The sequence below is a fragment of the Zeus faber genome (assembly GCF_960531495.2).
Source record: "Zeus faber genome assembly, chromosome: 8".
NCBI classification, from domain to species: Eukaryota; Metazoa; Chordata; class Actinopteri; order Zeiformes; family Zeidae; genus Zeus; species Zeus faber.
Genome location: NC_137195.1, coordinates 21,939,261 through 21,963,334, shown reverse-complemented (window position 1 = coordinate 21,963,334; position 24,074 = coordinate 21,939,261). Strand labels below are relative to the sequence as shown.

General features: G+C 44.8%; 1 protein-coding gene across 2 annotated transcripts in view; it reads right to left on the bottom strand.

The window, feature by feature from the left end:
- Positions 1 to 24,074, bottom strand: part of zfpm2a (zinc finger protein, FOG family member 2a) — a gene marked incomplete at its 3' end in the record, with an annotated part of 110,482 nt that overhangs the window by 69,607 nt on the left and 16,801 nt on the right. For both annotated transcript variants that reach the window (XM_080005083.1, XM_080005084.1), the window contains exons 2-3: positions 9,760 to 9,918; positions 2,808 to 2,909 (exon numbers count right to left, since the gene is read on the bottom strand). In XM_080005083.1, the coding sequence (XP_079861209.1) occupies positions 2,808 to 2,909; positions 9,760 to 9,918 (261 nt within the window). The remainder of the gene's footprint in view (positions 1 to 2,807; positions 2,910 to 9,759; positions 9,919 to 24,074) is intronic.

Below are 24,074 nucleotides of genomic sequence, written 5' to 3'. Positions count from 1 at the left end.
TAAAAATTCCATTTGTACAAGGAGATTCAACCTGAAACAAATAGAACAGTCGACCGAAACCAAAGACTTTTGGGCTAAAATGACAACGCCGGCAACAGCGGCGCTTTCAATGAACCCTGACTTTTCATGCTTTATAGGGGAGTGGTTTACATGTGCAGTCATTTAGATAAGGCGGAGAACATGTTCATTAGCAGAGTTAGCTAGCTAACACCCACCATTCCCAATTAGGCCTAGAGGAGACAAAGTAAGACAGCGAGCGAGCAAGGGAGGGAGAGAGAGAGAGAGAGAGAGGGAGAGAGACTCAGATCCATATCACCACCAGACTGTGAAAATGAATCAGAATAGCTTTTACATGCTATCGCCCGTATCAGCGCCCGATTGCGGAACATCCGTGACAAAAAAAATGAACGTGTAATGGGAGATGGTGGCGTAGATTGGCTTAAGGACATACTTGGAGAGAAAGGAAGAGCGAGATGAAGGGAGGGAAACTCGCCGGGTGTTCCACATCAGAGACCGTACTCTGAACGACGCAGAAAAGAAAAGCGCCATCAGATTAATGGAGACTGCTTAATGGAGATATGCTTCCTTGCTCTTCCAGACAGGGAGAGAAATCAAGACAACAGCAGCAACCGGAGACAGTGTTTGATGAGACTTCCCTAAAGTGGGGATGAAATACAAGCGAGGGGAGGGGACGGCGTTCGATTAAGGGATGTAGATTGGGGCGAGCTTTTGTTGTTACTCAGCAAAAGGGAAGCGGCACGGAGGCGCTTCAATAGAGCCGCCAAAGCAGGTACGCTCCGTGGTGGCCTCCCTCATTAAAACACTTCACTACCTTTTTTCATAGAATGGCCATTACACATCCTATTCAGATGTACACGCAGGGTGATTAAAAATTATCTGTTGGGCGATTGTAATCACACCTGCTTCAACTTAAGCCAAAGAATAACAAAGAACTTTTGAACGCGGCGCTATCGGAACGTTTTCAAAGAGATTAAAGGGTAGACAGTCTCAAACTAAATAAATTTGCTTTTAATCGCTTTCAACGGGAAGTCGTGTCATTTGGAATGTTCCCATCTGATTGTCTGATTCCCCGCTTTATTCAAATTATAACGTGCCCATCTGACTTTTTCCGGCACAATGGGAAAAATTAAAAAGGGAAATGACCTTTCATGGCAGCCATGATGGCCGAGTGAATGGCATTATTATGCGCCAAGATTAATTTCTGCCCATTCTGCGCCGGCCGTTGCGAAAACAGGAGAGGCACATACGCCTCGCTGTGGCGCCGCCTCGCTAATTGCCCGGTACGTCACAGGCGCGTTGAGAAGCTGAATGTTTTGGATAACGCATTGAGCACGTTCATTGATCCTGACAGCAATCCCATGCGGAACTGCTGCGTTGCCGCTGTTAAGTTTGAAAATCACACACGTATGGATTTATTGAAAACGGCTCTTGAGTCGAATGGGATGGAGCCAAGTTGCATGTTGCTGTGTATATGACGGAAGAGGTGATGGACAGGGAGTTAAAATGCAAAAACCACTTCACTGCAAAAACCCGACGTCTAATGAAGTCTTATTGTAAATTAGACTATTATCGCGTCTCGCATCTCGGGTTCCCCCCGTAGGTTTCTCGCAACTTTACTGTACTTGACAGACAAAGGAACTACTTTCCTCCCATGACTAATTTCTCTCTTTTTTTGCACTGTTGTTTTTTTGGGTTTTTTTTTCACGCTCCCTTCTCTCTCCTGCCAGTCCAGCAGTGTGTTCTGAGCCTTTAATTCTCATTCTGTCGGCTAAGAAGCAGGGAAAGCATAATTACAGCCAGTCATAGATCTAGTCGTAGTACACCCATCCCGCCTTTCAAAGCTGTATTTTTAAGCTCAGCATTTCCTCTCGCCCGAGAGGGCCTTTTCCTGCGTGTGATGCCTTCTTTTTGTCACGGCCCCCATAGTTCTGAGCTGACCCCCTCAGCCCTGTCTCCTGACTGATCACAGTGATGGTTTATTACTGTCGTCCTAGCGCTCTTATCTTTAGCCAGCAATGCTCATTTCCTTCCCCAGATTTAAATGCAAATGTGAAATTTAATGATAAATGCATTATCTGATAGGTGTGATAACACTGATTCACTGTCAGTATAAAATACACACCCCGGGGGGCATCCAGCTAGCTAGCACAACTTGCCCAAATCCACTTTTTTTCTCCTTCTCTCTCTCTCTTTTATAAACGCATGTACCTGCAATAAATTCTCGAGGTCATTTGATGCAATAAAAGGAATAATATTTCCTGTGTTCAGCAGTGTGGGCCCAGCCTGTTCCTGAGCGGCGGTTGCTGTGTAACCACCTTGATTTAATGTCCAAACCATTACTTTGATGAAGTGACTTCTAATAAAATGTGTAAAAAAAAAAGAAGATATAGAAATATGCTCCTAAGACAACCACACCTTTTAAACAATAACTCGTGAAAACACATACGTTCACGCGCGCTAGACTGTGACATGCTGTGCAATAAGATTATGTGTGAAGCTTTTGTTGTTTCCAATACAACCTTGGAACCCAGTGTGCAGCAGATGGTGGACAGACGTTTACCTGAACCACTGACTTGTTCCTCCAGACAGGCCTTCAGGAGGCCTAATGCATTTCAGGTGGACGGTTTCGTCTCGTGCCATTGCGCGTCTTTCTGTTTCTGTCTGGAATTTGGACGGGCTTTTAACTGACCAGGACTCATATTACATACGGGTAGGTGGCAGCGGTAAAAATGGCTGTGTTGTGGGTGTGGTCGCGAGTGAACCTCGTAAAGGGTGAGTGGACTTACTTGGTCCATCCCAGTCCTCCGTCCCGGCGCTCGGCTGTGCGGTCTTCTCGTTCTGCGTGTCCATCTCTGACTCGCCCGCCTCTCGATTGCCATCTTCTTCTCCTGCGGAGCAATACAGGGGGTGAGTGCTGAAGAGGCGGGTGGCCACCAAGTGTGATTACCCTCAGATGTAATGTTGAAAGACGTGATTAACATTATTGACATTTGAAATGGATAAAGACAATCGCCTAGTCTGTGAAATAATGACGTCATTTAACGATTGAGGATGGTTAAATTTCACTCTATGTCATGAAGTCATTGACTTACAATCACGCCAAAGACACACTTTGCAGACTTGCTTGAATTCTGTATATGTGTGTGTGTGTGTGTGTGTGTGTGTGTGTGTGTGTGTGTGTGTGTGTGTGTGTGTGTGTGTGTGTGTGTGTGTGTGTGTGTGTGTGTGTGTGTGTGTGTGTGTGTGTGTGCCTATTTCTATGTATGGGCTGTGAGCTCACCAGACCCAGCTGCACAGTTTTATGTAAAGGAGTTCCCATGAGCCCTCACAGGAACAGGAGGAAGCCCCATGGAACAGGAAGGAAAGCAATGTGTGGGAGAGAGGTGGCTATTTATTACCGTTTGATCCATTGTGGAGCCAGATAGAATGTGTGTTATGGGATGCTAGAGCCGAGCTACAGTTTTTCAGAGCTTGCAAAATAAAAAAATGTAAAAGAGGCCACGCGAGATATTTGCGTATATCTCTTCGTGGGATGTAAGACCGTGTTGAAACTCCGCCTTCCAGCGCTCGTCTGTAGCACAGATGAGAACACGGTGCGTGCATTCTCAGACGCACCTTCCCAAACAACAAATCCGCAAAGCCGCATCTATTTTTTGCGCGCCAGCTTCCAGTTTGTGCTCCGAAGTTTCATAGACACATAAATCAGTGCTAAGTAAGTGCCCCCGGTGTGGCGTTCTAAATAAATCCGGCGGGGCTGACGCTGCGGTTGCTAAGGCTCTCTCTCCCCGCTGCTCGGGCACCTGAGAGCCAACCTGCTCGGGGGAAGTCTGCGGCCGGTGAAGGGACACTCGCGTCCCTTTTCTGACTGGATCTTCCTCGTCCCTTTGATGTTTCTAAACCCAACAGTGCATGCCAAGGGCGAGTCTGGGGTACAACAATGGATTATCACACCATCGCACTCATTTTCTGCACACCGTAGGAGGAGGCAGCCTACATGTATATATTAGGATCATGAAGAGGAATCCTTTCAGCACGTGTTCATTCAGCACGTAATCATAAACAATGCACGCACGCAAGCACGCCACCTGCCCCTTTTCATTGAAATTAATGTTAAAATGAAGTGCACACACACACACACACACACACACACACACACACTATGCTTGTATACTTTTCGACGTGCTGCAGACGTCGCCCCTTGCTGCTTCGCATTGGAGGACTGCAGCCGAGTAGAGTAGAAAATAAAAAGTGACACTGAAGGGAAAGTCTTGAGAGATGTCCTACTTACAGTACATGAGATCATTATGACACAGTTTTGCCGATGCAAGTGTCAGCTTGGCTGGCGACATTCCCCCCCCCCCCCCCCCTTCTCCCTGCTCCCAGTATAATATCGCCAAGACCACTAAAATAAATTCCCCCCAATTTTTATCGTGGGGCCTGGAGAAGCTCTTTAGCATACGAGGCTGGTATTGTGACAGGGGATAACAAAGGCGCGTATCAACAGTTCCTTCCAGTGGAGCGGAGTTTAAAAAAAGCCGGGGAGATAACATTAAAGGCACTACCTTGATCTCAGGCGAACATGTTAAGCCCTGTAACGAAACGTATTGGAAGTGTTTAATTACAGCCCGGGAAATGAAGCTACAAGATGATTCCTTAATTAAGCAGTGATTAAGGATTTTCTGCCTTCTATCTTGCACAGTTTGCAATGCATTTTAAACACAATCACCAAGGCAACCTTGCAGGGAACAATGTCACAGGGCTTTGATGAAGTTTTGAGCTCAAGTGTCACGAGGTAGAAGACAGCATGGAGAGAAGTGCTGCAGCAGCACTCTGTTTCCTCCGTGTACAGTATGATGAAAAGAATAACTTGTAATGCGGAGCCATGCGGTGACCCATCTTTATGGTTTTCGGAACGCGTGGATGTTTTGACCTTTCCATTACAGGGATGGATTGATTGAGGCTCTCCATTTCATTCAGAGAGGCAGAGACCTTGATTCATCATCTGAATGGGAGCTGGCTGCAGTCTTATCAAGGGAGACAGATTGTCAATGATCATCCTCCACATTATCACCGAGATCATAATTTACATCTGGCTTAGGTTCCTTTCGCTGTGCAATCAAATGGGGATACTTAAGGGTGAGCGAGAGAGGGCTGCTGAACAGAAGGGCTGGGGAGGGCTGGGGAGCAAGTGGGCCTGCTGGGTGCAGGGTTGGCGGGCACGCAAGAGGAGCCAGTGAGCTGTTAAAATCAGCCCTATCGCTGCTCTATCAAAGGACAGCTCTCGAGCCAAATCACAGTCACATGCAGCGTGCCACACATTCAGGTCAATAAGCTTATAGGCGATTTACTCAAACAACTCCTCGAGCAAGGTAGCAACAAAGTCATATTGGCTTTTTCTCTCCCTTTTAGCATTGTCTCTGTTTAGGAAGCCCTTGAAAATGTCAATCTCTTGTGTGTGACTTTAAGGGGCTCAGAGCGCTCTAATCCTGGCCATTGAGCCAAAAGACACTGTGCTTGTTCATCTAAAACAAAATGTTAACTCTTATTTACAGGAACTGTATGGTGCAAAGTTATGATTGCTAAAATATTGGCTGGCACTAGGTTTTTGAGATGAATCTAGCTCAGTGCCATGTTTATAAATTCATCCAAATCTTGCCATCCTGGTACTGGAACCATTGCAATAATTTAAGCAACCAAATATGAGGGGTACACCCGCCAACCTCCCAGCAGTAGTGCCAGTCAGTTGATATTGCATATTTGGTTGTCGATACAGATTATGCTGCAGCAGATAAAGTCAATTCCAAGTAGCAACCTTTTTCACCAATGTCAAGCATAGCTGTAAGACTTGTCTGCTATCTGAAAAATAGGTCTGAATTGCATGCAATTTGTGGCGGGCAGAGCACTCCAATGGAGGGAGGCTATTAGTGAAATGCCTTGCCACTGTCTCTTTAAATGCCAATAAATTCCCATCATTACAGAATCTGGCAGTTTTCCTCCCTGTCTGCAGCCTGGGTCTTTATCTCTCTCTGCCTCAGTCTCGAAGCATGTAGATCTGGCCCAGTTAGATTGTCATACTTAACAAACATTAATGATTAATTTCCTCCACTGAGTCAAATGGGGCTAAAGGGATGACTCGATTCATCTTATCACACCACAAATTAGCATTTCCCCCATATTCTTCAGCATCAACTGTGCATTAAAATTTCACATTTACCATTGGGCACTGGCAGCAGCTGCGGTGGAACAGCCAAGGAGATCTTCTTTCTGTGTTGCTGGATATTCTGATTACTTCTGTGTTACACAAAGAGTGGCATAATTAATCCTGCCACTTTCTGTTTTTAATTGTACGCCATTGACGACCATGTGCTGTTTCCACTCAGGGTCAAGGTCGGTGTGTGTTTTTTCTCCTTGTTTAGTCCTGGAGTCCCAGTAAGGAACCCTTCGGTTGCAATGAAGCAAAATATTTCTGCATAGATTCTCATTTTGGTATTGATTTGATGCACTCTTCACAAGCAAGGGTCCGTAAATGGTAAATTCGTCACACAGAAGGATGTCTCTTTTTTTTTAAAATCAAATCACAAGAAAAAAATCGAGCTTCCTCAGATATGCGTCCATTTTCAGGTAGTAAAACTTTTGATCTGTGCTGTTCTATCAACTGTCTCTGACAAAAGAGTTTTATGAATCAAAGAGTAAATCGTTTTAGATATTCTGAGGGTTCTTTATGACAACGTTCCAATGCTTAATGGCTTTATGGTTAAATGTCCCTTTATGCACTAGTTTGTGAAACAGATGTTTACATACACACAGATCAGAGTTAAAAAACTTGAGGAAATTGTATTGAGTTTATATACAGGGATCATACTGTGAGTTAATAAGATAGGCTTGGCTATACATTTTTTTCTATATAACAAAGGCTATTCTTTTGGTTGATTTTAATTCAACCACTTGGCTTGTTTTAGGGACAGCTTCCCTGCATATTCCTTTCATTGTTTTGGTCAACCACATATTCAATGAGGTTCAACTGCTTTGAGAAACGAAACTTGAGAGACCCAATAGTCAACCTGGGCGTTGTGGAGTTAACCATCACCTAGTGAGTCGGTGCTCAAGACATGGGCCAAGATGGGGCCCTCAAGGTGCTCCTTGCACTTATCTGGGGAGCCCCTTTTCTGCAAGGGTAAGGCAAACGGCTGAGTCTTTGGTGGCATTCAACTTCTTGACCTTTGCGCCTTTAAGCGGCTTTGCTACTTCACCGCACTCTGATCAAAGTTAATAAGTGCTTCATATGTTAATGAAAATTGGTACTCCTCTTTGTGTTCCAACAGCTTTTTAATACCTATTATAGGCTGAAACTTTTAATGGAGGTTTTAGGTCCCCCTGACAAGCCCATTTCAGAGAGTGACTACACAGATACAAGGCTAAGCTAAGACCAGAGAGTCAGTGCTCAGTGGAGGAACCTTACACGGGAGACCTTATTCTCCGGGAAGCAGCAGAAGATAAAGGCCATGGGATGAGTGGCTGCTTTAAAACCCACGTTCAAGTCCGCACAGGGCTAATTACAGCACGCCATCACATTTGATAGGGTTTAGTTAATCAAGGGGCTCTCTTTTTCCTCCTATAGTCGAGGAATAACACACTTAAACCATTTAATGCCGCCAGGATTGCGTCCCGTTTAATTCACAACCGTTTCACGTAAGTAAGTGGGGTAAATTTAAGCCACTCAGACATAGGTTTAAATGAGTTTTAGGGAGATCTAATTGAGGAAACGGATCATGGGGAAAATGGCTACACCTGATGGTTGCTCAAAACTTGAGAGAATAAAGGAATTTGGATAGCACATCATTTGGGTCTTAGGGAGGAAATGGAAGACTTAGCGAAGCTTAGATAGCAAAAGTAATAATAAAAAAAAAAACAAATCTGACTGGTATGGCGTGTATACGACAAGGGAAAGATTAACAGTATCCTGAAAAAGCAGAATTTGGCACTTTGGGTTGCTGTTTAGTTTGACTTTATTCATAAATGTGAGAAAACCAAGAGGCGATTTTTCGGCACACTCCCTCGCAAGGTTTTATCCGAGACAATGGGGATAACAAATGGCTTTGATCAGCTTCTTTGAAGATTTTAGAAGTTGTACTTTTTTATTGCTTACCATACCAACATGTACCGCATCATCTTTATTGTAACTACTAGGTCAATTCACAATCAGTGGTTGTAATTCGAAGTTTGCAGGAATGCATTACAAATTAGACAAGGGGCAAAGGAGGAGTGGGGGTTCGCTGTTAATTGCAATTTTCAAACAATTGTGCCTTTTAGCTTTTCCCGAGAACAAAAGGAAAACGTTATTGATACGATTACCGGGGTCTAGCCTACCTCAGACATGAAACATTTCTCTCTCTTTTTTTTTTTTACTCTATTTTTCTGAAGACGTCTTCAAAACGTAATCCCACGAGGCACATCAGTTTAGAAAGTGTGAAGAAATGATTCAAAACAATTTCTTCTCGAGAAGAAAGAGGAGAGAGACATTCAAAGCGTCAGTTCTTCATTAAAAAGTCAAATTTATGGCATCCGTGAGCCGGCAAGAGCGGGGACACCTGGGGGAAGGAAGCCATGTGACTGTGGGCGAGAGCGCGTTGCCGGGTGGGGGTGACAACTCTGTCATCTTCACTGGTGTAACCTGGAGCAGACCGCAAATTAGCTCCTGTGATGGCAAGGTGTGACCAAAATGAAACAAACATACAAAGCAGCAATCTAATTGAATTGGACTTCAAAGAGGACTTGGGTGCATTTGGCTGCACGAGGCACTTTATAGTTCTGGACCTTGGAGCAGTGGCAGGTGCTGCTAAGTGTTCAGAGAGCTCCAACCAGACTCAAAGGGAAGAGCCGGGCTCTCCAGTGCATTGCCGTACAGTAACACGCCTTCACAGGGGGAGAGGGAGTTGAAGGGAGCCCGTGTTGCAGATGCCATCTCCGTCGAATCAAATAACCGTTTGTGCAGATTGTGGATTGGATCAAACATCAAAAATAGACAGTTTCAACTTTAGGGAAGGATGAAGGACATTTTCTTTGAGTGTCACGTTCTGCCACAAACTGTTTGGCGTCAGGCTCCGTTTTCAGAAGTTGGGATGTGTTGAGGAATTGTACGCTATATATCTTTCAGTAAGTTTTAGTAAGTAAGTAATTATTCATGTACTGAACATTAATTTCTCTATACATATTTTTGAATTTTTTTTCCAAATCTTAAATCATACTTAAATGAGCTTTTCATAAATAAATATGGTATAAATATATCAATATAAATATAACAATGGCCTATATTTATAGTTTATTTGTTAAACATTTCAATTTCATTCCAATTTAATTGTAATTGTGCTAATGATTTTTTGTTTCAATTCTAATGTCCTTCCTTCTATACACTGCAGATGGTGAATGTCAGGACTATACAGCGGGTACTTTTAAAGTCACTCATTTGCTGGCTGCTTTTTAAGAATAATACTTGTTTATTATTTATTATGAATTATTATTAGGGTAAACTTTCCGGAAAGTAATTTCATTTCCAGCTAAGTATAAATTTGAAGTACATTTTCTGACTTTGATGCTTGGCCAAAAAGGGTCTAAAATCTGGTCTCATATAAGGCATTTAATTATGGTTTGATGCCGAGGCAGTGTTTTGAGCAATTTTTAAGTTGAGTTTGCATAAGATCTCAACAAGGGTTAATGAATTAATAAATAACTGATGGTAACCTTTGTTGCAGAAGTACTCCATGTCTTCACAGGTCATGTTCTCGTTTTCAAACTCGGCAGAGAAGTTTTCCTCCGCCGAGAACTCGTCTTTGGCCATGAGCTCATTCTCCTCAGAGACACACTCCTCCTCCTCTTCCTCCAGGCCATCCTCCAGAGGACCTGAGGGAAGCCACGCACACACACACACACGCACACATGCATGCACGCACGCACGCACGCACGCACACACACACACACACACACACACACACACACAGACACACACGCAGGAGATGTTCAGTAGTTTCATCACATCTTTCAGGCAATGGAGAATTATTATTTCCATTGCCTTCTTTATTGAGATACGATACGCTGCACTGTACTGCATTATGCTGTGTACACTATAGATGTTAAGATATTCCATATATACAAGCCATGGAAACACACAAAGGTCCTTCATAACAGCTATTGAAAAAGCTTTTTGTGACAAAAAAAAACAACCAGAAAAAAAACAAAACAAGCTGACATGCAGCCAAGGTGAGTGTTGATGTTAATCCCCCATCCTGCAAAACAAAACCTTGGAGAGAGAGAGGAAAAAAAAAAGTTCCTTTCACAGACTCTTCATACACACATCGGCATGGGAGGAGGAAAGAAAATACTTTTATTAATTTGTTAGCCTTATCACAGGGTACAATGTTGATTTTCCATTTACATTCCATGCCTCCGGGTAATACACCATTGCAATCTTAAAGGAGACACTTTTCCGTGTGATTAATTTTCCCCCCCTCTGTGCAATATTATTTCTGTAAATCTAAATGATTTCAGAGTTTTGCTTGTAGCTGAACATCTCTTTTGGTATTTGCATATTACCATTTTGCTTCAATCAAGGACGTTGATGGAATTACTGTACTGCTACCTGAATTGTATTAGTTCTGAAAAACATCTCACCCGGCATTTGAATGTTATTAAGATAATGTGCATCTTCCCCATATTTTTTGTGCCCCCAACCCCCATATAACCAATGTCTCGATGCAAATTAGCATAGTAAAGAAACAATGGAATAGTTCAAGTTTAAGGTGAGTTCTCATTTGGAACAAAGCAATGCTGGGGAACGCTGGGAAAACCCACATTGTTTTCCCCGAAAACTAAAAATCTCAAGCTGTGGCGGTGGGTTGAATAATCGTAAGTGCTGCTGTCACCGACCGCGGCTACTTCGGCGTGTCTCCCGCGAGCCACGTCCTCGTGCACGTCCTGGAGCTCAAACATTGTGCGCACGGCGATATCCCCTCGATGCCGCTCGCCGTGTTTGTTCTATTGTGGAAGGTGTGTGCCCCTCAGCGCTAATAAAGCAATAATTTCGGCTCAGAAATGGGGACGGGTGGTGTGCCTCTCCTGTTTCTCTTTCTTCCCGCACGGCGCCTCATAAAAGACCCCCTGATCTCCGCAAACTACTTGCTCTTTTCATTAGTCTCGTAAATTACTCCTTTGTAGAAGCCTACTTCTGCAGGAGCCCTGGACATGAAAGGAATTAGCACACAGATCTCTAATAGACACTGCTGTGGAGGGGAGAGCGGTGCTTTAAATTAGGGTACAGTTTTATGATCTTATCTGATGCCTTCTGCTGATTCACTGAGGGGTGAAGTGAGGCGTGAAGTGACTCAATGAGTCTACCATCGTTCCGAGATGATATTGAGAGATAAATATTGCAGTATCAAGGGGAGATTGCATGAGCGGCGTTAAATGCTTCTGCCGGGGCAATTGAAGGCGGCGTGAAAGACGGGAGGGGAAAATACATTTCTGTACACACTCTGTACACATTCCATTACACAGCTGAATAAGAACTGTGTGTACAACTAAACGATTCTTCCTCGTTGCTGGCAAATAGAGCAACGCTACTGCACACCAGAAAATAGACCTACAGTGTTGCGCGATAATAAGGGTAAAGGGAGATTGGAGATAAACTTCATGGTCAATAAGATACAGAGATTAGGCAGATAAGATGAGATAGAATTGGGGTTTAATGGACTCAAAATAAGGGCATCTCATTTCTCCACTCTAACAGATAGTAACTAAAATGGACCATTTTAAAGCTGATAAAGATTCCCTTGGTCTCACTATAAAGAAATGACTCTCTCCAAACGCCATTGGAGCCATTAGAGTGTCCAGGCTAGTTCTTATTTGCAACTGCGTAGATTACTAAAATTTGTCCACATTCTCACATCTTTAGTTTATTATACAGTATTCATTGCATGGAGAGACCTGAAATTATTTCAGAGACAGCAATGATAAGAATAATGACTTTCTAAACGACCAGCAGCGCACTCCTAACTCATTTTCTGATAGTGGCGCTCTCGCTATATTTAGTTGTGTACTGTTTAAAATCCTGTCACATTCAGCTTGTGACCCAGGCTTGTTGGTGCATTTCTATAGGAGCTGCTGACAAATGGGCCGGAGGAATGTCCGTGTGTGCTTTACCATCTTATCAAGGCTGCTGTGGAGTTCAGATGGCCAATGACGCAGGTGAAAGAGCGTCTGCATTTCACATCTCCTCCAAACAGGTGCTCCTCATAACACCACGGCGAACCAAGGTATTTCAAATAACATGAAATCCAACGAGGAGTTACCCTCCATGCATTCTAATCTATGGATCAGGATCTTGACTCCGTTGGTATGACCTGTAACAGGACTCAACCCCATGCTGGCGCCTCGAAGGATTAAACACCATTAATCTATGATGCCAGCTGCAGGCCGGGTTTCACACAGAGCATCGCAGCATAACTACTATTCTCTTCTCACTTTAGTCACACTTGGAGCGACTGCTCCATTTTTTATTTATTTTATTTTTTTTGCCACAAACACATTTCTGAAACTTCCGTCCCTCAATCACGTCGCGTGTTCAGGTATCCAAGTCGGCGTCGTCAACGGTGGTGGTCGCTCTGCCGACCAGAGCGGGACGTCTCAGTCCTGTTCAAATAGTCATGCAGCAGGAGGCAGGAGCAGCCAATGCTAATAGAGACATGGGCAGCTGAATGCGGGCTTGATCACAGAGGCTCCTTTGTTCGTGGCATGGCCTCTGTCTGATAGGGATCGGCCATGCGGAGTGGAGCTCCGGAGAGGGATATGGTAATGCCCCCGCTGAGTCTATAAAATGGGGGTGACTCTGAGACTATATGATGGACAGAGGATTAATGAGTCACAGAGGAAGGGAAGCAAGGGATGAGGAGAGCGTGGACAGAGGTGGCGGAGAGTGAGCGTATCTATTCCTGAAAACACTCTCCACTCTACTAGGCAATTCATTTCATTTTCTATATTTCTTGAGCGGACTAGAAAGAAGAATAAAAAAATAAATGCCTGCACACAGATGCAGAGAGCTTTGTTGTAAAACTCATTCCTGTTTGTGTGTTAGTGTGTTTGTGTCTCTGACTGCTAATTTCATGGCGTGCTTTTTCCTCGCAATGTGGGGAGCTTGTGGCCGGGCTGTGATAGCGATACCTCCCATTATCAGCAGACTCCACAGTGTGACGCGCCGATCACAAAACCCGGCCTCCTCTATGGCTCCCTAATTAGAGGTGAGATAATTAAATCTGTCAGAACAAAGCGGCAGATCTCTATAAGCATGGCATTTTCTTTTTTTTTTCGCGCCCCTACCTATACAGTTTTGGCCAATCGAAAAGGCCCGCTGAAAACACGTCCAATCTGGCCGGTGGGTAAGACATAGCGTCTGAGACTAAACATGAATGCAGAACGCGTGCCTGAAGGGTCCAACAAGGCTGCTCAGCTCAAACCCCTGCCAGCCCCACTCCCAGTGACTGGGCCTTTGTGCCAACCCCGATACCGGGCCCGACAGACTTCCACAGCACGCGCATGCACTCCACGGGACTCTCAGCACTCGTGCGGAAGAGCGTATAAAGTGGGAAATCGCAGAAATATAGATTTTGTCTCGAGTTACAAAGTGGCGTTTGGGCTCTTTGCTCCGCCCGACGCTGTGAGCGCCTGGAAACACATCCACGTGTTTACTCGCACAGCTGGGGAATAAAGACGGACACGCTCTCTGACGGCAAGGTGCGAAAACGAGAATAACGGTTTTGTCCGGTCGCGCACAGCCGGTTGGGAAGAAGAAGAAGAAGAAGAAGAAGCAGAAGAAGAAGAAGTTGACTAAAGGGGAGGCGGTAGAGAGAGAGGGAGTGCAAAGTGAAAGGGGGCGAAGGGAGACATACTCTGCGCTGCTCTCTCCTCGGCTCTAATGACCTTTGGGAAGCTGAGGGCTCCCTCAGCCTTGGAGGAGGCTCAGTGTATATGTTACAGGGCTCAAGCCTTTAATTTAATCCTTGATCACTGTAATAAAATAAGATACCGTTTACGCAATTGGTAATAGCCTAATATGCTACAGAAACCCTCAAAGGAATGTTCCCTTTCAAACACTTTGGAGTAGCGCATAAATCGTGAGAGTAATAACAAGTCTGTGTTGAAGTCGAACATGACGCGATCAAACTAAATATGGCGCTAATATTGCAACACGAAGTCAAAAAGTAAATTACCATTTGTATATTTTACGCCTGTGAAATGCTTTGCTTGTGTGAATGTGTTTCTGAGTGTATTTGTGTGTGTGTGTGTGTGTGTGTGTGTGTGTGTGTGTGTTTGTGTGAGTGTGTGCGTGTGTGCGTGTGTGCATGCGCGTGTGTGTGTGTGTGTGTGTGTGTGCGCGTGCGCGCATATGTGTGTCTTTGGAAGAGAGTGGAACAGCTTCAGTGGAGACTGATGTGTTGTCGGAGCTGCTGTCTGTGACCAAGAATAAGCAATGGCATTGTTTAACTTGATTTTCCGGTTGCTAAGCAATGTAATTCTGGTGATTAGAAATGGCTGTGTTCCTAAATTCGGGCACTTACAATCAACAGTCAACAAACTGCTTCAAAACTCGGAGCCGATGCAGGTCTCAGAATTGTGGTGGTGGCGGGGAGGGGGGAAGTTAATCGAGGGCTAAATAAACATGCGCGGATGCAGGAAACGGTCACACGTCCTCCAGAACCACAGACGAGGAGGCGGGCGCTCTGATGACATCATGCGTTGAGACGACCCGCTAAGTTTACATTACTGTACATTCATGGTCCATGGAGTAAGACTGGGACCCGCCCGTTGGCAGGGAACGAGCAGCTCCGTCAGTATCGCTATCGCCCCGCTCCTCATGGCAGCTGGTGAGAGTGTCAACCAGATGCGGAATAATGTCATCTTTCTTTATTTTCCTTGGTACGGACTCACAAGTACTGTTAACATAATTCTGTCGGGGTATCGGTTATTCCAATCAGACGAGACGTTGGATCCCGGCGTGTTTACAGAGTTGCCGAGCTCTGTGTTGTTGAGCCCAGCATTTCTGTCAGGACTGTTGAAGGAGAAGGACACACTCTTATTTCTTTATCCAATGAATTTGAATTGGAATGGCATGAAAACATGCTGGCATTAGACTATGCCATTAAAATGCTGGAGGCACCTCTGAGCACGCCCGAGGGCTTCAGCAGATGCCAGCCAGTTTCTCAGTGGAGTTAGTTGAGTCCTGCCTCACTTTACTGCCTCTACTCGTCTCTCTATAGACTCCTCACACGCGTGCACGCACGCACGCACACACACACACACACACACACACACACACACACACACACACACACACACACACACACACACACACACACACACACACACACACACACACACACACACACACACACACACACACACACACACACACTACTTTACCAAACTCAATCCCCTACTGTCTCAGTGGACAATGTGACAGTGTTTGGTCCATAAACTTCACAAAGGCAGTCCTTCAGTGATATGCAGCAATACCCAGGTGTAACCTAATACACGGTGATATTCTGTTACCGGGGTAAAAATGGTTTTGTGGGTCCCCGGGGGGAGTAAAAATAGAGGGAAATGGCCAACATCAAACTGCAGCGTACCCTTTCTATGTTCCTTGTACACACTGGCCGTTTTTTTTTTTTGGCTCGGTGATTTATTAGTGTCACCCTGTTATACACATGGGGAAATTAAAATCAACTGTGTACAACTACACTGGCTGTGACAGCTGAAACAAAGCGGCTAAAATATGTAGGGCCTTAATTACTGGTATATAAGTACACTTTTCACAAGAACGTTCACTTTTAATGAAGGCATTGAGTGAGGCTTCTCAGGGGAGCTATCATGGTTAAGTGGGGGCATCCATCTTCAGCCATTGGCTGGCCGGCGGAGCAGCGCTGGCCGCGTACACGCCGAGCTCACCTCATATCGTCTCACTTTATCTCCACTGAGAAAAAAAGTGTTTTTGAGGCCTGGACGCTGGGCATCAGAGAATGACATACTGCGGGGAAAAAACACAGTACTACGCTTTTACTTTAACGCTTAGAATAATATGTTATTTTTTTTTAATAGAAATAAATCTCTAATGAACTAATCGGAAGCTTCCGAGGGACTGAATGGCCATAATGCGAATGCAAAAAACTGTGACTGCACAAATTCAGCTTTTAGATTAATTTAATGGGAAGCCTTTAAAAGGGAGCGAAAATGATTACTGTATCAAATAATGTAGATAAAACAATATTTTTCCATCAAGAAATTTTCTATGAAATGGATATATCTAAGATGTCAATTCCATTCCAGCATTAAGAAGTATGGGGGTTTCTTTTGGAATAAATTCCTCATTAATTCAATTCTAATTTGCCTCTGGTTCCTATTTCGACTATTGATAGTTCCACTTCTTAATAGCTCAGATAGGGAGGGGGTGGCATTGCAGTAACTCAGTGGAGACTGAGTTAGCAGCAGATATCATCTAAATATTACCAATGCCAAAAGAAGTGTGAAGTCTGATGAACATTTCAAAAGAACAATTCTTCATGGATCAGCTAAATCTTTTCCACTTTTTAATTAAAAGTAAAGAAAATAGAAGTTAATTATCCTGTAAAGATTAGCTGGTGGGCATCTTTCTGTAAATTAGTTCTAATTAAAAGGAAATTGTCAAATGACATTCAAAGCACTGTCCTTTAAAACACAGACGGAGATGCCCCCCACCCTCCGAGCCCAACCCACCCTGACTCTTTTCTAATTCGAGATCTGGCCATGTGAAGCTTCTTGCTGGAAGATTAGGATTCCACCAGCACGTCACACACACACACACACACACACACACACACACACACACACACACACACACACACACACACACACACACACACACACACACACACACACACACACACACACACTCCCCGGACTGCAGGAAGACAGTGCGATCACTCTAGAAATACCGAGGAATAAAAGTCATTGGTGTATGATTGCACTGAATGCCTGCTTGGGTTACCACCATCAAATTTGCTATACAGACACACACATACACACACACACAGCTCTACCAAATCCTAACATATCCTTTTCATATTTTTTTCATCTGTTTAAAATGTTGCATGAAGGGGAGGAGCAGATGCAGATTTCATGTGGATGTCATCATCCTTTATCTCACTCCGAGAGATACTATACAAGATTCCAACAGTCAGTGTGACAGAAGCCAGCAGAATAGAACTGCCCCCTCCCCCCCCGAAAAAATGCCCTGCACCCCCACCCCCTCACACCCCCCGCACCCCCTCCATCTGCTCCAGCTAATGATGTTGCTCTCCCCGGCCTGGAGGGGAACTGCGTGAGGGAGATTTACACCGCCATAATACCCCTGGGACCCCCACCACCACCACCGCCACCGCCACCGCCACCACCACCCTCCTACCGAGCCGTGCGGCGCTTCAAAACCACCGTCACTCACTCCATCACTTACAATATGATAGCTGGCAGAGTAGGTAACAATGCACCGGCAACAATGTCTTTTTGTAATAGTGACAAGTGCCTTATTTGGCTGACACAACCTCCCTTCCTCACTAAGCGCCCAGTGAAAGCCATGACAGCCAGACCATTGATACATTGTGCGGTTGCAACAATCATACCACAATATGTATTATTATTATTTATTTTAATATCCAACAGTGTCTATAAGATAAGAGGAAAAAAGAATGATTGAGGGAGAGAGTTAGCATTTTTGCAGTAGACTAATTGGAACGATGGCGAAGTGGGGAAATCAGGTATCGTGGTGAATTGAGGTGAGCCGCGTTGCCGTTTCCCATTTAGTCTATTATAAAGGTTTATAGGCTGCAATTACCCTTCAATTTGGGAGCTTTAGACCCACTATAAAGCTCTTTGTGGGACTGGCCTTGACATCTATCTCCTAAAACAAGTGATTTAAATTGAGACGCACACAGAGAGGGAGGGGGGACACAGCCTGTGTGACGGATGGACAGACGACGGGAGAGAGGGGATGGGAGAGAGGGAGAAACAGAGGAGTCCGAGCGCTCCTCAGGGATTGGAGCGTTCTTGCGTGCAGTAAATGGAAGTGCCACGGCTCTGACCTTTGAGCCGAAGCGTACGACTAAAGTGAAGGCACTGTCAAAATATTGCTTCAGAAATGACAATCCACCTCGCCAGTCCCGAGTCTTGACATGGCAGGCAAGTGGAGAGGCGTAACCTGCTGATCCTGACATTACAAATGAGGGGATTATCATGACAACAAACCACTGCTCGACACACTCCGCACCCTAAAGATATTCCGCCGCTGCCCCTTATTATCAGGACTGTTTACCACCGAGGGACCATGTCGGCACATCCAGAAAGGACCAAAGAATTCAAATAATTATTATTATTTTTTTTCATATTAAGTGTTTTCCAAATTTGGGTTTTTCAAAAAAATGATCAGTTCATCATCAGCATCAAGCGCATATTGTGAAAAATCGATGTGTTCATATCCGACATTGAACTTGTTGAACTTGTGAATTCAGCTGTGGAGCAGCGTCTCCCCGTCTCCACTTGTACCGTGTAATACTCAAGTCCACCGAGAATAACTCAATTGTAAAGAATACCAAAATATCACAAGCAAATTACTAGTGCTGTGAGAGGAAGCTCGCGAGGAACAAAGACTGGCAGCCATAATTATATCTTGGCGTGTATAGCATGTCAATGGGCCACCTTCGTTCTGGAGGGCATTCCCCTGAGCCCCTCGAGCATCAAAATGATGTCCAAATTATTTTGTGCTCTATTGCAGCACGACACGATTATCATATTTACCACTGGTGCATTATGACAACATTGATGTTTACACCTGTCTTCGCGAGGAGGCAAGGTTTACTCTCCGTAATTTAGCGAATGTACAGTATGCATATGAGCTTGTTGGCAGGGATTTAAATTAGGTCAGAAATGGAATACATCAATAGCACACCCATATGTGCATCTTTCTCTTGCACTCCCCCCCACCACCCCCTCCCCAGCCGTCTTTGCTCAGAAGCTTGGCGATGAAGCAGCTTGACGACTGCAGAAGTGTGATATGTGCAAATCACATTTGCAGATGAGCTTGAAACTCCCTTTTAATATTCAGATATCAGACATCCCGCACCCAGAAGCCCGCTAAGACGCGATTCGGGGGGAAGAAAAGGAAAGATCCGCGTCATTAAGGGAAACGTTAGAGGCTCGGTTTACATTTTACATATTTCACAAAAAAATGTACGACCAAGTGAAAACATCGGCGGTTATCTGCGATAACAATGCAAATTTCTGTCGAGCGGGTGCGGGAAGATTCTGTCAAAACCCAAAGTCGTCACTCAGGTCTTTCTCTTTTTCTCGCTTCGTTTTTTTTTTAAATTTGGCTTAACATTCTTAGCTTATTGGCGCTTTGATTTTTTTTTTCATGTTTTTTTTTTTTGCTCTGAGAAGTCGCACAAGGCTGGTGGAGTCAGTCACTGAAAGGTGTGTTTGCCACGAGCTGTGGGAGCACGTGTCCCTGTAGCCTGCCAATAGCTCGTCAAACACACAGGCCTGTGGATGGATGCCTCCCTGTCGCCTAAGACACACACACACACACACACACACACACACACACATACACACACACACACACACACACACGCTTGTTTACTTGCTTCATTTCGAGCCACGAAGAACAGAACCCTGATTTTCCGACCTCTTTCTGCAAACACACCTCCAACTACTTTCTACTCTAGATGTGTTCTCTTTCTTACACCTGCCCCTTTGTGGTGTGTACAATATGCCGATGACAATGATTTCACTTAACGCTTTATAGCTGCAATTTCTTTTTTTTTTCTTATTTTTTTTTATTGGATGACAGACTGCAGCCCCTGCAATCCCCCCCACCCCCCGCCACTTCCTTCGCTTTCCATGTGTCTTAGCCTGGCGCCAAATTTGTCTCCGTGCCATTTTAATTACAGCCAAGGTAATCTTTATGGTGGTATTCTGCGAGAACACCAATCTGCAAAAAAGGTGATAAGTGGAAAGCGCCACACAGCTTTGGTATCAGTAATAAACAGACACTTAATTGAATAATTTGACCTAAGAGGCTGATCCCAGGAAATAGCATGTATAAAAATTATTTGGAATATTTTGAAGACGGTTCAGTATTTTGCGTGACGCCTGCAGTAGGAAAAGAAAAAAAAAGACTGGATTTGGCCGGTTGCCCGTCGACTCGCCAATGTGGGCCATGTTGAGTCTTTACAGAACAGATAAGTGAGCCTTTGGTGTCCTGGAAGCACTGAGATGCATGTGTGTGTGTGTGTGTTATGAAGCACGTGGAGAGATGGCGGGGGGGGGGGGGTGCATGAGCATATTTCTGTGTGTGTACATTTAAATTAGAGTGTGCATCAGTTTGTGATTGTGTGTATTTGTGTGTGTTTGTGCATGTGTTATGTGTTGGTTGGTGGTGGGGGGGAGGGGGGGTGGTTGGTGTAGAGGTGTGAAGTGTGCCCACTACTGGGCCAGCTGCAGCACCCAGCTACCCTGGCACCACCCACCCCCTCCCCCACCATCCCCCACTGCAACCCTGCATCCCGCCCCCAGCTTTCCGCAGAGCAGCCTTAGAAACAATGACTCCCTTCCTGTTTAAGGATAGCTGTCAGAGGATGATGGCTGCGAGTCAACACTGCAGCAGGTTTGCACCAAGACTCCCTGATAAAATGGGAAAAAAAAGTCTCTCTCTCTCTCTCTCTCTCTCTCTCTCTCTCTCTCTCTCTCTCTCTCTCTCTCTCTCTCTCTCTCTCTCTCTCTCTCTCTCTCTCTCTCTCTCTCTCTCTCTCTCTCCCCCCCCCCCCCCTCTCTTCTCACTCCCTCTTCCACAGTTCAACACTGATTTGACGGCAAGCATAATTTTGCAGAGGAGACTATTTGCAGATGCAGCACAGTTATCAATCCGAACAGACACACAATCCGGGTCCAATGTCACTTCTCCTCATTATGTTAATGGTTAATACATGCAAATGAAAACATTCTGGCAATTTGATTTCTTTGAAGATAGTTTGCATATTGTCTTAGCCGTAATGATGGTACACTTTCTCCCCAGCTTCGATTTATGTGAGGCTAGTTAGTTCATTTTTATCAGCTCCGAGTTCATTTCTAGGGCTACTGGAATGTGTTTTCCCCTTCCCCTCACTATTTAACTAATTAGGATTCAGGTACCATAAGCAGATTTTTCACGCTATTGGTGTTTTTCTTAATTAAGAAACAAATGAATTCTCCCCAGCAAAATAGATGGAACAACGGGATAGGGTGCCAGGGGCCAGATGCGGCGCTTCTTAATTAGAAGTCACTCCATTGTCTGAGGTTTTTTAATGAAGCCCCAATCTAAATGGATATCAAAAAACCTTCTAGAGAAGAGAGAAAAAAATACACACACACACACACGTGCACACCGGCCATTTAAAATAATAAGGAAATAAAGATAATGAAAGACAAAAGATATGTACTGGCAGCCCTGGCTCACACGTTCAGTTCAGCTTGTCACCTCTGGATGGGACCTATTTAAACAGCTTCGGCCCCCTCTTGCCCCTGCCTCCGCCATGCCTCCCCCTCCAGCCATGTCTCATGTTCTGCCAAGCCCATGCAGAAAAACTCTCTTTTCAACTTCTCATCAAAGGTGGAAGTGTCATTACCCCCCATGGATGGCTATCAAGCATTTTTGACAATATAAAGAAAAAATACTTTTGCCGCTGTCCGTTTCCAGCCTGAGCAGGAGTCAACAAATAAACCAATACCAATAAAAAAAATCAAATAAAATAAGGACAACTTACTTACTTGATTATCATATCAATGTCATTGTGATGCACTGATGTTTTGCGAGTCAAAGGCCGAAACGCATTCCCAATTACCGGGGGCAAATCGTTGCCTCGATTCTGTGTGAAAGCTTAAAATGGCGGTCGAGTCAGGTACAATTAGATGTATACACAAAACGTAGGGAGGGAAAACAAAAGAGAAAACTTCCCTCTGTTTCCCGGAGCCAATTTGTGTGAGGAATTTGCGTGGAGCTCAGTCATTTCGGGGGGCTCCGCGGCCGAGGGCGCTGCTGCCGCTGCTGTGTTGGTGGCTGAGGGCGATAACATCGGGGCTGTTTTGACTGAAATAAAAACCGTGGCGTGCCCATATGTGCTGCCAATCCCATCAGTTCTTCTTCAGACGGCATGGCTTAGGAGCTCCCAGAGGATGGGGCCAGTGCCCACTGATACGGGCCCAGCAACCGTCTTGTCCAGGCCAAGCATCCGCGCGCCCAGGGGCTGTGCCATCAATGCCACGACTTGTGCCAGACTGGATCCCGCCCAGCAATCCATTTCAAAGGCTTTTTTTATGGATCAGGTATGCGGTGTGATTTCCCTTTCCCTTTGTAATGCGCCGTGTCAAAGGCGAGCTAGGCTGACTTTAAAGTCATATACCAGTTTTTTTTCTCTCGCCTTTCATTTTGATAGGAGACATAATTGATTTCTGACTTTTCCAAATGTCAAGTTGTAAGAGATTAGAGAATAAAAAAAATAAAATAAATATATGTCTTAAAATCAACCAGAAAAACGGATGGGACGGTTCGATTGTATTTTTGTGTTTCGCGATTTCACTAAGGATCAGGCTGTCGGCAAATGTATCCCCGAGGGAATTATAATTGTATGGAGCTGTACCACCCTCGCTGAGGCATTCACGTGACATATTCACTGACTGAATGTTTTTACCATGAACTGTATTTTTACATGGTCTTTTAACGTGTTAACATGTAAAGACTATTCCTGGAAAATAACACGCTTGCACACCAATTCCTTTTCCTCTGGCGGCACTTGGCATGACGCAGTGCAAAACCGGATGTTTATAAGGAAGTCACTTCCTTATTAAAAAGTCACATTTTTAACACCTCTACTTATTCACAAATTACCATAATCCTCTGGATGTTCAATCATGTGCTCCCTCTCATTTAGAGCATCACTTGTTTATTTCTATCTGTGAATAAGATTAGAGGGGAAGATTACCAAGCACCGACACATGAATAGCGATCAAAGACCGGAGGAAAATGTAAGTCTCTCAGTGATTGCTCAGCTCTTTTCACATCTACGGATGGAGTATTAGAACAATACAAGTGGCTGCGCTCCACGCGCTGTGACAACAATAACGCCGGGATCCTCGGAGAGTGAATCACGCGTAAACACCGCGGATGATCACGGGCACGAGTGTCCTCTAATGCAGAGGAAATGAGCTCTGATCCTTTGGAGGGGACGTTGTAGAGGCGGCCGGTTCGAGGCGGCGACATTGCCCATCGAGCACCGAGGTACAGTCGCGGCGCCGCTTGGTATTCACAGGCCACGGCTGCACCCGGACGCTCATCAGGATCCATCGGCTGAGAGTAAACAAGCAATATTATGTCCCGCTGAATATTTTACACAAACGTGGACGGGTGTGACACTCGCTCGCCCGATTGATTTATGACAAACATTATGACGAGCAAATTGTTGCCTAGGCCGTCCGTCCGTGCTGCGACGGATTTTGTGGAAGCGGTGGCCTGTCCAATTATCGGCAGAGAGACAGAGAAACCTGTCACTTGGATAGTCATGACAAATGAAGAAAGCGCGACAGAGCGCAGGAGTCATAGCGGCAACCAATAAACCTCACTCTAAAAAAACAAAAAAAACAATGAACAAGACGCAAACAAAACACATGCACAACTAACAGCAAACAGCAGTCCATGATCGTGAGATTAAAACAAATAGAAAATAATCTAAAGTGGAGAATGTATTATTGGCTGCGAATGAAGGGGTGGATCTAAGTTGCCTAATTATTTATCCTGCTGGCTTTATGGCTCTCATTAATTTCCCCCTTTCTCTCTTTACCTTCAATTGAAAGTCTGTAGTCAACCTGCATCTGGTGCTGATAACGTTGGGGTCTGAGCAGCCGCCTCTCTCGCCAAACCCACCCACCCACACACCCACCCACACCTCCAC